Source organism: Daphnia magna, unplaced genomic scaffold, assembly GCF_020631705.1.
Source record: "Daphnia magna isolate NIES unplaced genomic scaffold, ASM2063170v1.1 Dm_contigs206, whole genome shotgun sequence".
NCBI lineage: Eukaryota > Metazoa > Arthropoda > Branchiopoda > Diplostraca > Daphniidae > Daphnia > Daphnia magna.
The window spans coordinates 1332-14357 of record NW_025533176.1 but is presented as its reverse complement, the minus strand read 5'-3'; the positions used below and the strand labels follow the sequence as shown (position 1 = coordinate 14357).

The window sequence follows — 13026 nt, the reverse complement described above, 5'->3', positions numbered from 1 at the left end:
CTCACTCCAAGTCGAGCTTCTTGGTTCGTTTGTTATAATAATATTTTATCGTTTGACCTTTGTATAAGCTATGATTTTTCCCTATTACAGCGTAATAATAGCGTGTAGTGTTTTCCATATCATTGCTATTGATCGGAATCAGCCATTGGATGACGAAGATATTGAGATGGAAGATGATCACGACGAAATAATCCCTCCGGCTGTCCCACAAAACGGAGGCGGTAATCTAAACGAAGCTTTTATTCGTCGCCAAGGATTTGCTAAAAGAGCACGCATCACACAACATTCATTTTGAAACAGTGTATTTTGTTTTATACAATGATTTCATTTGTGTACATCACAGTTCGTCTTTTGAGTTGAAAAAAGATCATGAAGATCGCTAGGAAGTTCAGATTTGTCATATGGCTCGCCTAGTTCACGTCTAGCTTGCATAATAAATACTAGCATTTTGAGCCACTGTTCTTTCACACGATAGTTTGCTGATGTTTCAGATGATGAGCAAACATTCAATTTCGCGTTTTTTACCTGCTGCCTCATGCTGAATTGTGTGGTTGATGAACGTTTTCTGCTATTTTTAACACTCCCGTCAAAAGGGGCTGAAGAAGATAGTCGTGAATGAGTTGCTGATGATGATGGAGTAGCTGAGCCTGACGGAGTTGCTGAGTATGACGTAATGACCTACTTTGATGGAATCACTGGCACGGCTGCAATTGGCAATCCTGACGACCTTCCATCGCATATGGCCAAAGGAAACGGTGTCGTTGGTACAGGAGACGAATTGTGTGCTTCCCGACTTATAATTCAATAAATCACAGTTAGTCAACGTCACACTATTAAGTTAGTAAATTGTGCTTACATTTCGTCTGTTACTTCAAAATCAATATCTTGTAGCCTTGCATCACCGCGTTGAACTTGGTCGTACAGTGATTTTAAAGCTTCCTCGTCAAGAGTCTCAGAATCACAGCTTCCCTATAAAATTGGAAATAATTAATGAATGCATTTAGTATAAACACACAAACCATTTCTTCAACTTACGGGAATTATTTCTCCTGGCAGACATGGGTTGTCTTTCTCAAAAACATGTATGTTAAGTTTCTCGTACAGTGGCTTCAGCTGAAATGCTGGGACACCACCTACAACATTTAAACAAAATGCACAAACTGAAAATAAAATAGGTTTAAAATATTTACCTGTCCCCTTAAGTGAGTTGACATATAACCCAATATCTTTCTTTGCTGCCGTTTTCAAATTATTCCATTTCTTTTTCAGTTCTTCAACACTTCTTGGTTTAGATTCAGCAAAGGATGTTCTAAGAACGTGTGCTATACTTTCCCACGCCGCAGTTTTAGCTTCTCTAGGGACACCACTATCAAAAGCACCTTCAATGACATCCTATTTGAAAATGTGAGTGGTAAAAATGAGAAAATGCATTCAAACAACCAATAGTATTTTCACTTTACCTTGTTTAAGATGAATTGGTCAACAAACGTTTCGGTTTCGATCTCAGACCACAGTTCCCTTGGCCCCTTGTTTACAGTTTTTCGAGCCATACTATTAACTAAAATAGTATTTTACAAATACACAGAAAAAGAAACGAATGTTTGTCTTCTTTTAGTGAAACACACGAGTTTGTTTTTGGACAGGCACCTTATTCGTCTGCTAAATTCACCGCAACGGAAATTGCTATTGGTTGACGCTAGGCACGCCAAACGCTTTATCCTACTATTGCTCTGCCCGGTTACACCGATCCGGTAAAAAGAAGAAGTGAATTAGTAGCGTTGTGAAGAGGGCATGGGATTTCCAAATATCTCGACAGACAAATCACTGGGTTAATTTGAGGGTTCAGGACCTTTTGGACAAAATTTACGTGCTTTCCTTGGTTTAGGCAGGTAAAGGGACACTGCGGAAGCAGAAAATGTTAATGATTCCCTAACTATTGAAGCTAGTTCCGATACCCTTAATAATGTTGCGAGGGCTAGCAGCGCAGCCAACTTACGTGAAAAATGGCCAAGGCTGATTGTCAAATCCAATTTTGATTTAAGGTAGTCTACAACGACGTCCACGTTCCAAGTTCTTTGATACATGGGCCTGGGTGGGTTTAAGTTATAAACGCCCTTCATTAGACTGATTACTAAAGGATATTTACCAAATGAGTTACCATCGATTGGGTCTAAAGTTACGAACAACATTAACCTATAGACATTTATGGTGCTGAAGACTTCCCCTTCTTCCAAGGCCTTGGATAGAAACAGTAACACATTACCTATGCTGTTGAGAACGGGATTGAGACTGAATGTGCCACACCAATCATTCAAGTGATTTCAAGATTACTGATATGATCCATGTGTTGTTTGGTTTGGATCCGGCGAAAAAGAGTGGGTTAACGTGTTCCAGAATTCCTTGCCTTCTGAGACGTACCCTGAGAGTTTCCAGGCGAACATTCTGAAAGCTGTTCTGCCGAAGGGGATGTGCATATCTCCGGGGACAGACTAAGAGATCGGAACTTCCCACATAACCATTTAATGCAGTAACTCATCCTAAATCTGTCTTACTAAGACGTATAGTACTGGACTGCAAAAGGACGGTATAAGGACGCGCTTAAGCCACGATCGTTTTTTTAAATAAATCACGTCCCACAGATGACATCTTATTTTGATCCATTTCTTTAAAAGCCACGTTGCCACAATTAACAGTGTAGCGTTTGGGTTCAACTTTCTAAGAAATACGTACACAAAACAACAATCTAGAATTGCTTTTTTCAATACGTAGTGATTGGTTAAGAAGAAGAAGCTCTGTCTATGATGCAGGAGTCCAATGATCGAAACCCTGAAGAATTTCTTTTCTCTTCTGGTATTTTGGTCAAAGAGCGCAAAGTGTCAATTATTAAATGCTAAATTTTATTCAAAAATGTATTTCTTAATGATGAAAGCTAAAATGATTTTACTGTATAATTTGTCAGTCTAAACATATTTATAAAAGTATTGAATGTTGCGTATATGGTAGACTAATCAACTGTCAAGTGGGATTCCCGTGTTCGAATCTGATGACAGAATATTGTTTTTTGCGTTCATTTTGGTAGAGCAAAAAGTCGTCCCGGTGAACACTAAAATGAGAGCTTTGGTGACCGTAAAAATCTGTGTATTTGAGCAGTTTTTGCCGGTCATCAACACCTGCTAAAATCATCTTTTAGTCGTTATTGTAGGATTTCAGGACAGAATGAAGAAATCCTAGTAGTGTTGTTGGGATGAATAAATATCCTTTAAAAGCCATTAGTGTGCTGTTTGGGTTAGGCTTTTTGCGACGATTTACAATCTCTCCAGTCCAGTTTTCTCCTTCCGTACTAACACATAGACGTACCCTAGATGTATACGGAGTATACTGAAACGGATGTGGGGCATACGTGATTGATATCCAAAAGACGCTTCTTACATATCCTTTTTCCCTTCCCTGCATGTACAGTATCCTGCACAAAAAGGTGAACACCGATTTATTTTGAAAAAGCCATCTGTGGGTAGAAAATATGAATAGTTTACCTTTTTAAGGAGAGGTAGGGCGGTTTTGGCGCAAAATCATCATAAGGGGGTTGGGTAATGTCAGTCCAGACACTTTTTTTTTGCCCTAGGTATTAAATGTCTGGAAAAGTGTAGACTGTATCATCGGTAGACTCCCTACCCCCCCGGCTAAGTAGAACTATTTTTGCAATACAAAATAGTCTTTCCATTACTCTTTATTGTCATTATCGGGTCGGGTAATCGGGTAGCATATGGAAACACAAAATTATTTTATCAGTTTGCTAGCTATTAGTCATCAAACTGTTAGTGGCATGTTCGATACGTTTCCGGAAACGACGCGGGAGTTCCGCGTTCAAGGCTTGTTTGCGTTAATAGTATTCAGAGTGAATTTAACTATTGAATATAATTAGATAAAATTGTGATGAGACATATAACATTTAAAATTTTGAAAATAGTATTTAAATACGGAAAAACCATGTAAGAAATTGCCATGGAAACGAGAAAACCATTAGTTAGCTCGCATCCTTACATCAGTGTGTGCTGGGAATACTTGCCGTTAGGCATAGCCAAGAATTTTACAAAGTTTTATCATTTTTCTACTCTACTGGTCTACACGAGACAGACTAAAGGAATGGAAGTTTCGTGTCTATGGCAACTAAACATTTGTTGTAGGCGGATTTGCTTAACCGACAAAAACCAAAGAATACTTTAATTATATCATTATTAAATTATAATAATATAATATAAATCACAATTTATTAAAAAATAACAATTGGAATTAATAATATATATTAAATATATTAATTATAATAGTGACTTATTAAGTATTCTTTTAATGAAAACGTTTCAAAACAAAAGAATGCCTAATAATTTGCTATTGTAATAAATAAATCTAATATTCATAAAAAGAAATTATATATTATTTTATTTCAGTTAAAAAATTTTTATATTAATTAAGTATAGTAAAAACTTTTCTAACTTAATTATCATAGACCTACAATACTTAACTTAACAATACTTTTAAAAATGTCGTAATACTAATAACGTAAATACTAAAATCACTTTATCAACTAAATAACCATTTAAATATACTAAATACTAAACATTTAATATTAAATATACATCCAACAACTAGATTTGAACCTAGATCCGTTTTCTTAACTATCCAGTGTTATACCACTGAGCTAGCAAAGTAATGAATCCTTTTAAATATTTTGCAATATCCATATACGTATTTAATCTATATTACCAATTAATGACGGCAACATTGCATATCAACAGTTGGCAACATTGTAATTTAAGCAGAACATTTATTCAGTTTACAAGTAGATACAGATCAGTTCAGTATACTTGCTTCTCTGAATTAAGTAAAAGTATAGTAACAATAAAGTATATTTGGTCGGGTAAAATAGACTTTATCCGAAGGATTGACTATCTGGTTTGGGTTGGGAGGTTGGAAGAACCACGAGATGGCACGTCTGACGATTCAGCCTGATTTGGCCAAAAACACAAAGTATTTATGGGGGAAATTTTTACATAGTAAATTATACAAAAATACACTGAATCTAACGTCAGGCGCCAGACGTTTGATTCGGTCGTTTTCAACAAACCAAACCAATTTTTAAGATTTCCTAAAAACCACCAACGCTTTCATTCGCAAATTCTGGAGTTGTTGTTCTTCGTTTGAACAGTGAATTTTCTGTTTAGGAAAACTTTTAAATTTAACTCCATCCTTGTGATTCTTTTCACAGTTTCGTACGCAACACTACATCTTGTTAAACTTACAAGTTTGACGTTTATAGAGTGAACAACTATACACCAGCTAGCTAAAGAATTCGGGTTCTTCTGCCAGCAGGGTCGATCACAAAAAAGGACTCTTAAACAAATATTAACTACAAATAAATTAGACTTAAAAGGAGATGGAGGGAAAAATTAGGTTATCACCAAATGAATAGCGAATCCACTGTTAGGTACAACAGTGAGGTAAAACATAGTTATAGAGAAGAAAACAATATTTTTAAAGTGAAATGGTTGGTTTTCCCATAAGACGCTGTGGACAACGTACCACAAATTGGACACAAATTTGATTTTCGCATTTGCGGAGAATGCGCAACTTAGGATGTCCAACTGCTCCATTCTTATTTGCCTCTTATTCCTTTATTTTTAACTGTCTGTCCAAGGTTCTGTCTTGCCGACATTCTTGTCACTGAATCAGAGGATATGCCAAGTTATTAGTTTATGCCATTACGTATTTTAAGAATGTTCAATAACTTAAACACTTACCGTGGGTATTATACAAGTTCTTCAGAACGCACAGAAATAAGAAACAATCCGATTTGTAGAGAACTAGAGATATACATTAAAGAAACTTGTGGTTTAATGAAAACACACACGAGACAAACAGAGGACGAAAAATGCAATTGAAAGTTTTGAAACTAGAAAAAGCTATTGCAAAACGTTTTGCAGGTGCAATAACGCTGTCAAAATGAAGTTACTTTCGATTCATACACTGTTGCCAATTTACAAACTTCAAATCTTAAAAAAGTATTTTGTATTTGTATTTGTATTTTATTCACTTTCAGCGTAAACGACCAATACAAAATTACAAATACAAATATTTTAAATAAAAATCAGCCCAAATACAAATACCGAATAAAATACGTATTTTAAGTATTTTATTTTAAAATACTTTTATTTTAATACCCAAATACGATACACTGTACTATACTATACTATACTATACTATACTATACTATACTATACGATACTATTCGTTAATATTTTTTTCTTAGCTCATGGAACTCCCATTGATTGGTACAATTTTTGCCGTGAAGTTTCGGAAGATGTAGTAATTAACAATTCTGAAAAGATTGGTGGCTTTGGTATTACGGTAGAAATAGACGAATCGAAACTTGGCAAAAGTAATCTGTTAGATGCTGTAATGATTTTAGTTATTGTAATTAAACGTTTTTATAGGAAAATATAATCGAGGCAAAAGGGTAGAGGGAGTATGGGTTTTTGGTGGAGTTGAAAGAATATCTGGAAAATGTTTTCTTGTAGCAGTGAGTGATAGATCGGCAAATACGTTATTGGATGTAATCAAAGAATGGATTCCACCTGGTTCTATCATTATATCTGATTGCTGGAAAGCATATGAAAAAAATAGAGTTAGTTTTTACTTATATTTATTTGATGTATGTTTTATTGTTAATAATTGTTTGTTTTTAAATTAGGGAACACAATAACTACATTCATCTGAAAGTTAATCATAGCTTGCATTTTAAAGATCCCGAAAATAGAGCACATACCAACCAAATAGAGGGTAAATCAATTTATATTTAGTCTAATTAGTAATAAGTTATTGTTTTTTTCAGGTTTGTGGAATTTAGCCAAAAAAATCCTCCAAATACAAACAGAAGCAAAAAAATTTTTGCTGGTTATTTAGCAACCTTTATGCTGCGTACCAAATGGAAAGGAAAAGATGGCTCTAAGTTATTTATGCAATATGCAGCTAAATTGTATTGTGAGGAATCTACTACAGACGTAACTGAAACAAAACGGTTAAAGAGTGCTTGTAAGGAAAACATACTTTACTTTATTTTACTTATGTTACAAAAAATTAATAATAATATTTATCATTCGGAAAAAAATTGATTAGGAATTGGTGTTTCGTCAACTATGTATGTGGAGAAGTTTAGGTTTGGGGACTCTACACTGAATGTAAAGTTAGATGCCTAGGAAATAGTTTTTTTAATGTGTTAGAGTGTCGATTGAAAAGTAAAATTTATTACCGTATTTTTTAATGGGGTGGAGCAAATTGGGTGATTTGTTGTTTTTTCTTCCGTTTGAATTGATATTTCAGTTGAGTTGATTATTGTTTTTGATATTAGTTCCTAAAGTTTGTTGTTTTTCTTGTAACTAGTAATAGAAAGTTTTATTATAGTAATAGATATATTTACATCAGTTAATATTGATAGGTTTTGGAAAGCTAATTTGAGATCCGGTTTAGTTGAATTTGTATCTTCTTTTCCTAATGCTAATGTCATTTTCTAAACCAGAAATCGAAAAATAGTATGAAGTTTAATATATTTGTTGTTATAAATAATTATTACCGTTTCTAATTTTTAGTTTCTTCTTCAACAATACTCCCTTTATTATTTAAAAATACACCCATGTTTTTCATGCACAATTGTCTGACCATCTTAGGCAGACTTGAAAGAAGCTCACCGATTTCGGAGCGCGCTCAGAGCTATCCGCTCACACCCGTAAAACGAGCAAATCGCGCTCTCCGCTCACCATTTGAAAAAAGAGCGTGATCCGCTCGCAAAAGCTCTTTTCCGCTCTTCAAAATTTTGTTGCTGAATGTTGACTGAAAATTTCCGTTTTCTCATATACATATTCCATTTTAACATGTGTATTGTAATTGAATACATGTAGTATTTTACATTTTGAGTTTCAGTTTAAGGCTTTTTTCAGAATTGAATTCTTATTTACTTTAACTTAGTAATAATTTTACTTAGTTTTAGAAGGACTAGTCTTCCAGTTTCTTGAACATGTGCCATTTTGTTTTAAGAAAACCAGTCTATCAAAATTTGCATCAGATAAATTTGTACGCTTCGGTACAAAAATCAAGCTAGCAACAATAAACAGGCGCTCACAGGCAGCAGAAGATGGCAATGCGCTTTTGTACTGTCTATAACAAAAAAAATTATTGGAATTAGTTTTTTACGTTAATATTTGAATTATTAATTTCTACATGAATATTTGCTTGATTGTTTGGTAGCGATTGAGATCCTCAAGAATACCGTAGCCGTCATTGACGTAGCGATCCACTTCGCCCAGTTCCGCAGAAGCCTTCCATTTCAACCCGTTCAAGAACCGGGAATTTTTCCTTGGTTGTGAAGCAGTTTCACTTAAACTAGCTGTGGCGGTGTCTTCACCCTCGATGCTTTCATTTTGCCCTATTCAATCCACAGGAAAAACAGTATTATTATTTAAGCACAAGTCAACCAATAAACAATCGAATTTTAACTTACAAATTGCTGACGCATCTCTTTACTTCTTTTTCGAGAAGTTTAACGTATTCAGGTTTCTGTTCCTTTGTTAACCATGATAATTTAAAGCGGGGATCACTTATAGATGCGAGACGGAGATCGCTGTTTAGAAAGAACGATTGAAACCTTTTCTCTATTCCATCTAAAAGACAGTTCACAAGCGGTGTGCAGTAGATGATGTTTCTATCTTCTTTGAATTCGGCAATTTTTTCCTTCAAAATCGTGAGAACGGGGAGGACACACCCAGCTGACATTTTTTCCTTATTTTGAAAGACGTCAAGGGCTTCAGTTAGTGGCTTCATTATCTTAATATATTCCCTCAAAAATTCCTCTTCCAAAACAGTAAGTTTCTTCAGTTTGAAGTGATCAAAGGCAATAGCAAGGTTATCTCTATTTTTCGTCAAAAAGCTTTCCACATTAACCAAAGCATCAAAATAGCTGTTCCACCTGGAATAGATAATCAGTATGTCAGCAATTTATCAATAATTTCAATACAATGCAAATTCCTATCTCTTACCTTGTGGCGTTGTGGATCACGAAAAGTTCGCTCATTGTAGCTTTGATGAAATCGGATGCTAAGGAGGAACGGCTCTGTTTATTCCAGATTGCCGTAAGCTTTGCATCCACACTGCTCTTCAATTTTGAAACCGTACACTGTCAATATTCTTCACATCAGTTGTGGCCACCAAATTCAGGGAATGACAGCTGCATCTCATGTGGGTAGGTAGATGAATATGATCTTTAAGGCATAAGTCATTGTCAGCGTCACCAAGATCTACCTCCTCTGGTCCACAATTCATAATGTCGCCTATATCAATAAATACAAAATCGTCTTTCTCGTCTTCGTCATGGGACATATCTTCGTCAGCGGCTGGGTTTTTTTCAGGTGAGAAGGTCGTTTGAACATGTCAAAGGCTTTTAAAAGTTCGATCCATTGTCAGTAATGGTGCAGTTTACTTTGGAGCAAATCTTGAATTCTGTGTGCATATCTGATATGGCCTTGCCAACAACATTGTATGTGTGGGAAACCGTAAATTCGTCTAACACCCAAATACTCACTGCGACGATCAAGATCTTGCCCCATCCAATGAACTGCCATTCCTAAAAAGCTACGTCGCCGTGAAGTCCAGCAGTCTGCTGTGGTGCTGACATAATCAGCTTTGTCAAGTTCCAAAATCAAATCTGCTTTGCTCGTGCTGTAAGTCTTCTTTAATAGTTCCACCATGAAGGGGCGACTCCTTATAACAAGTGGCCCAGACAATCCACCAATGAGGTTCTTGAATGCTTCCTTTTCGACTTCACTGAAAGGAAGGAGGTCAGCAATCAGGTGGTTCTGAAAAAAGTAAAAGTTCAAATCATGAATGGGATGAGATCAGATGAGATAAGACTATGACTAATGTGAAGAAAAACTAACCAGAATAGCTTTGTCCAAATCTTCCTGTGTTCTAATCTGCTTATACTTCCAAGAACTATCCAAATGATTCTTTATAGAAGGCTGATTAGCCTTTTTTACTTTTCTCGTGGTAGAGAGTCCAGCTTGAACAGGATTAGATGACTGTCTTTCTTCGCTTGGTTCTTGGTTTCTTCTTTGCCAAGCAGAGTTAAATTCTGTTAGGTGTGTAGGGTATTGTCTAGAACGAACAAAAATTAGAATTTTTCCAGAATGGATGACTACGATAACAAACAACTTACTCTTATGTGCCTTTTGGCATTGTAGCCAGAATTGTTGGTAATGGTCAGAAGTTCAATCTCGCCTTTTTTATTAAACTTTGTTTTTGTCTTGTGGCATATGAGGCATTTAACTAAAAGCCTTTGCCATCTTTTTTTGTCGTACATGAATTGGAAGTAGTTCGATGGCAACTTAATTCTGGATTCATTCCAGCTTGTTGGTTTTTTTCCCCCGGGGTTTCAATTTTCAACTTCAACATGAGAAGAGGAATTTACACTAAGGAGAATTTAAAAATAGACAAATGAATTAGATACGACCATACAGGGAAAGGGAATCAGGGATACAGGCCATAAAGGATACATACAGCCAGTCAGCCACACAACATTGAAAAACACAACATTGATTCACTATGAAAATAGTTTTTTTCTACTTACGAGGAATTTTCAGGATTTGATTCTGATTCAGATTCCGAGCCATCAGAGGCTGATAGTGTGATTTGGTCAGCCATGCCTTTACTTAAATAGTTATATTTGCACTTGCCATTTACATTGCTTTAGATTTAGAAGTCAGCCTCTTGTTGTCTGCTTTGAAATTGACAAATTGCACTTTGTCGAAAATATTGGTTGATAGATGGCGCCACGATCACGAGCTTCCGCTTTTGACTCGTCCACTCCCGCTCTAGCTCGCGATTTTTAAAATAGAGCGGCTCTAGCTCGCCGCTCACCGAAAAACGCGAGCGTGCTCGCATTCCGCTCTAGCTCAGAGAGCGCTCGTTTCAACTCTGATCTTAGGGGTGGATCCTTTTAAATTGCGCCAGGCGTGAATCAGGTATTCTTATATTAATTAATTATTAGTTGAAAATTTTACTTATTTTTATATTTATTAGTTTTATGCTATTACTTGTTATTTCTTCTACGTATGTCGGGTTCATGATTTCCCGCTGGATTGCTCCTGGTTTTCCGCCTTTGCCAGATCGTTTGTGCGCTAAGAAATAATTTTTTATTTGAAATATATTTAGTTAAAAGTTATTGTACTCACTTTTTAAATATTCATTAGTGAATATTGAAGACATTAATTCACTTGTGAATTTGTACTTGGTGTAGTGGGAATTTTTAATGGTATCAATTGTCCAGTCTTCTGCTACTATTTCATTGACTTTTTGTTCAAGTTGTTGTTTAACACGCAATGGAATTGTAAATGGCTGTGTTGTGGGATATTTCAAAAAAGAAATTTAGTTAAGTTATTAGTTTGAATATGTTATTGAATATATTAACATATTACTGTAAGTTCGTAGTTTTAGAGGTTACATCAGATTCATCTTCAGATACATTGTTATATGAAGTTGAATCTTCCTCGTCATTATTAGATTCAGGAATGATGTTTTTTTTGTTTTTTTTTTGAAGGAAAATTTTTCATTTTTGCTACACAGTAGGGTAGACTGTAGTAAGCCGGGACGGTTTTTTGTTTTCCCCCTATATCTCCCAAACTAATCATTAAATTAATTTATTATTTTGTTTTTAATTATTCCATACGGTAATGTACCCCCAATATTTTTTATATAATTTAATAATAAACCATTTTCCCATATAAGACCTTTAAATTTTATTAGATTTGTGGGAGAAGCCTATTTTGAGGGGTTAGTAAGGACACTAGGGTGGGTGGTGAGGACGTCCTCCATTTTCGCCTTAAAATTCATTTAAAAAATTTTGAAAAATTGAAATAGCGTCCCACTGCATAGACTGTATAAGTTAATAAATGTTTCAATTTGATTATTGTGTTAATAAAATTTTTTTCTTATATGATAAAAAACCCTTATTACAAGATAGGTTGGGGTTGGGCTTATTGTAATCGATTAATATGCTGAATAATCGATTGCTTGTGATCATTAAAGGAACAGTAATGGCGTAATGAGCTCGGTGATGATTGATGGGCTTGAAGGCCAAACCCGCCCACTAATGTCCCATTTTAGTCAAAAACAGCTGTCCCGATTTCCCGATAAAGACTATTTTTTAAAACGTTAATAATATCTACAGTAATTGATCGAAAATTATAATTTTTGTTTTTAACAATAAAGAAATGATTAAGCTTCATTTCCATATTAAATTTACATGCCATTTGCGATTATTTTTTTCTAGAAACATTAAATGGTGGAGACAAAATTAACTAAAAAAACCTGTTTTTTTAGTTTTGTTAATAACTGATACAGTTATTGACAAAACTCAACCAAATTTCATGCCAAAGTAGATTGTATGTATCTAAATAATATACAAAAAAATTTAATTTTATTAGAATCTACTATTTTTCCTCCTGTCCCTCTTGACCCGGTGTCCCGGCATACTCCAGTCTCCCCTATTCTAAGAGTTCTTTACCTTATTTATTTCGTTTTCTTCTTTTATAGTTTTGGATTCAGCTTGAAGTTTTAAGATTTGGCCCACTAAAGATGTTTTTTTTTCACTAAGATAATTTTTTTTTCTTCTGTTTTGGACATTTTAAAAATTTGTATGTAATTGTATTTTGAATTTTTTGAATCTGTAGGAAAAAACAGTAGTAGATAGTTTTTCCAAGTGTTTTGACTTTATATATTAATTATGTAATTTATAGTTTTCATGAATTATTCTTAATTGACTTTATTTGCTTGTTATTTATTTAAATAAATTTATTTATAATTTAGTATTTTTAAAAGAAGTTATTGAATGTAAATTTTATATTCAGTGTTCTGTATTTGTCAAATAAAATAAAATAAAATACAAATAAAATACAATAAAAAGGTATTTTTTATTTTATTTTCAGC

At 34.5% G+C, this 13026-nt stretch overlaps 3 protein-coding genes and 1 long non-coding RNA gene across 4 annotated transcripts; all 4 read right to left on the bottom strand.

Moving 5' to 3' along the window:
* Window positions 1-1026: 1026 nt before the first annotated feature.
* Window positions 1027-1550, bottom strand: LOC123467618 (nuclear apoptosis-inducing factor 1-like). Its single transcript, XM_045167484.1, has 3 exons — window positions 1461-1550; window positions 1191-1392; window positions 1027-1133 (listed from the first exon to the last, which is right to left on the bottom strand). The coding sequence occupies exons 1-3, from the start codon at window positions 1548-1550 to the stop codon at window positions 1027-1029; spliced, it is 399 nt and encodes a 132-aa protein (XP_045023419.1).
* A 6474-nt stretch (window positions 1551-8024) lies between these two features.
* LOC123467617 lies at window positions 8025-9113 on the bottom strand. Its single transcript, XM_045167483.1, has 3 exons — window positions 8693-9113; window positions 8269-8460; window positions 8025-8205 (listed from the first exon to the last, which is right to left on the bottom strand). The coding sequence occupies exons 1-3, from the start codon at window positions 8866-8868 to the stop codon at window positions 8025-8027; spliced, it is 549 nt and encodes a 182-aa protein (XP_045023418.1). The 5' UTR covers window positions 8869-9113.
* An 88-nt stretch (window positions 9114-9201) lies between these two features.
* On the bottom strand, window positions 9202-10743 carry LOC123467616. The gene is made up of 4 exons (XM_045167482.1): window positions 10670-10743; window positions 9981-10197; window positions 9626-9899; window positions 9202-9437 (listed from the first exon to the last, which is right to left on the bottom strand). Exons 1-4 carry the CDS (start codon window positions 10741-10743, stop codon window positions 9202-9204), a joined length of 801 nt encoding a protein of 266 aa, XP_045023417.1.
* A 276-nt stretch (window positions 10744-11019) lies between these two features.
* Window positions 11020-11473, bottom strand: LOC123467627. Its single transcript, XR_006641819.1, has 3 exons — window positions 11274-11473; window positions 11136-11219; window positions 11020-11068 (listed from the first exon to the last, which is right to left on the bottom strand). It is a non-coding gene; the product is annotated as an uncharacterized LOC123467627 (long non-coding RNA).
* Window positions 11474-13026: the final 1553 nt, after the last annotated feature.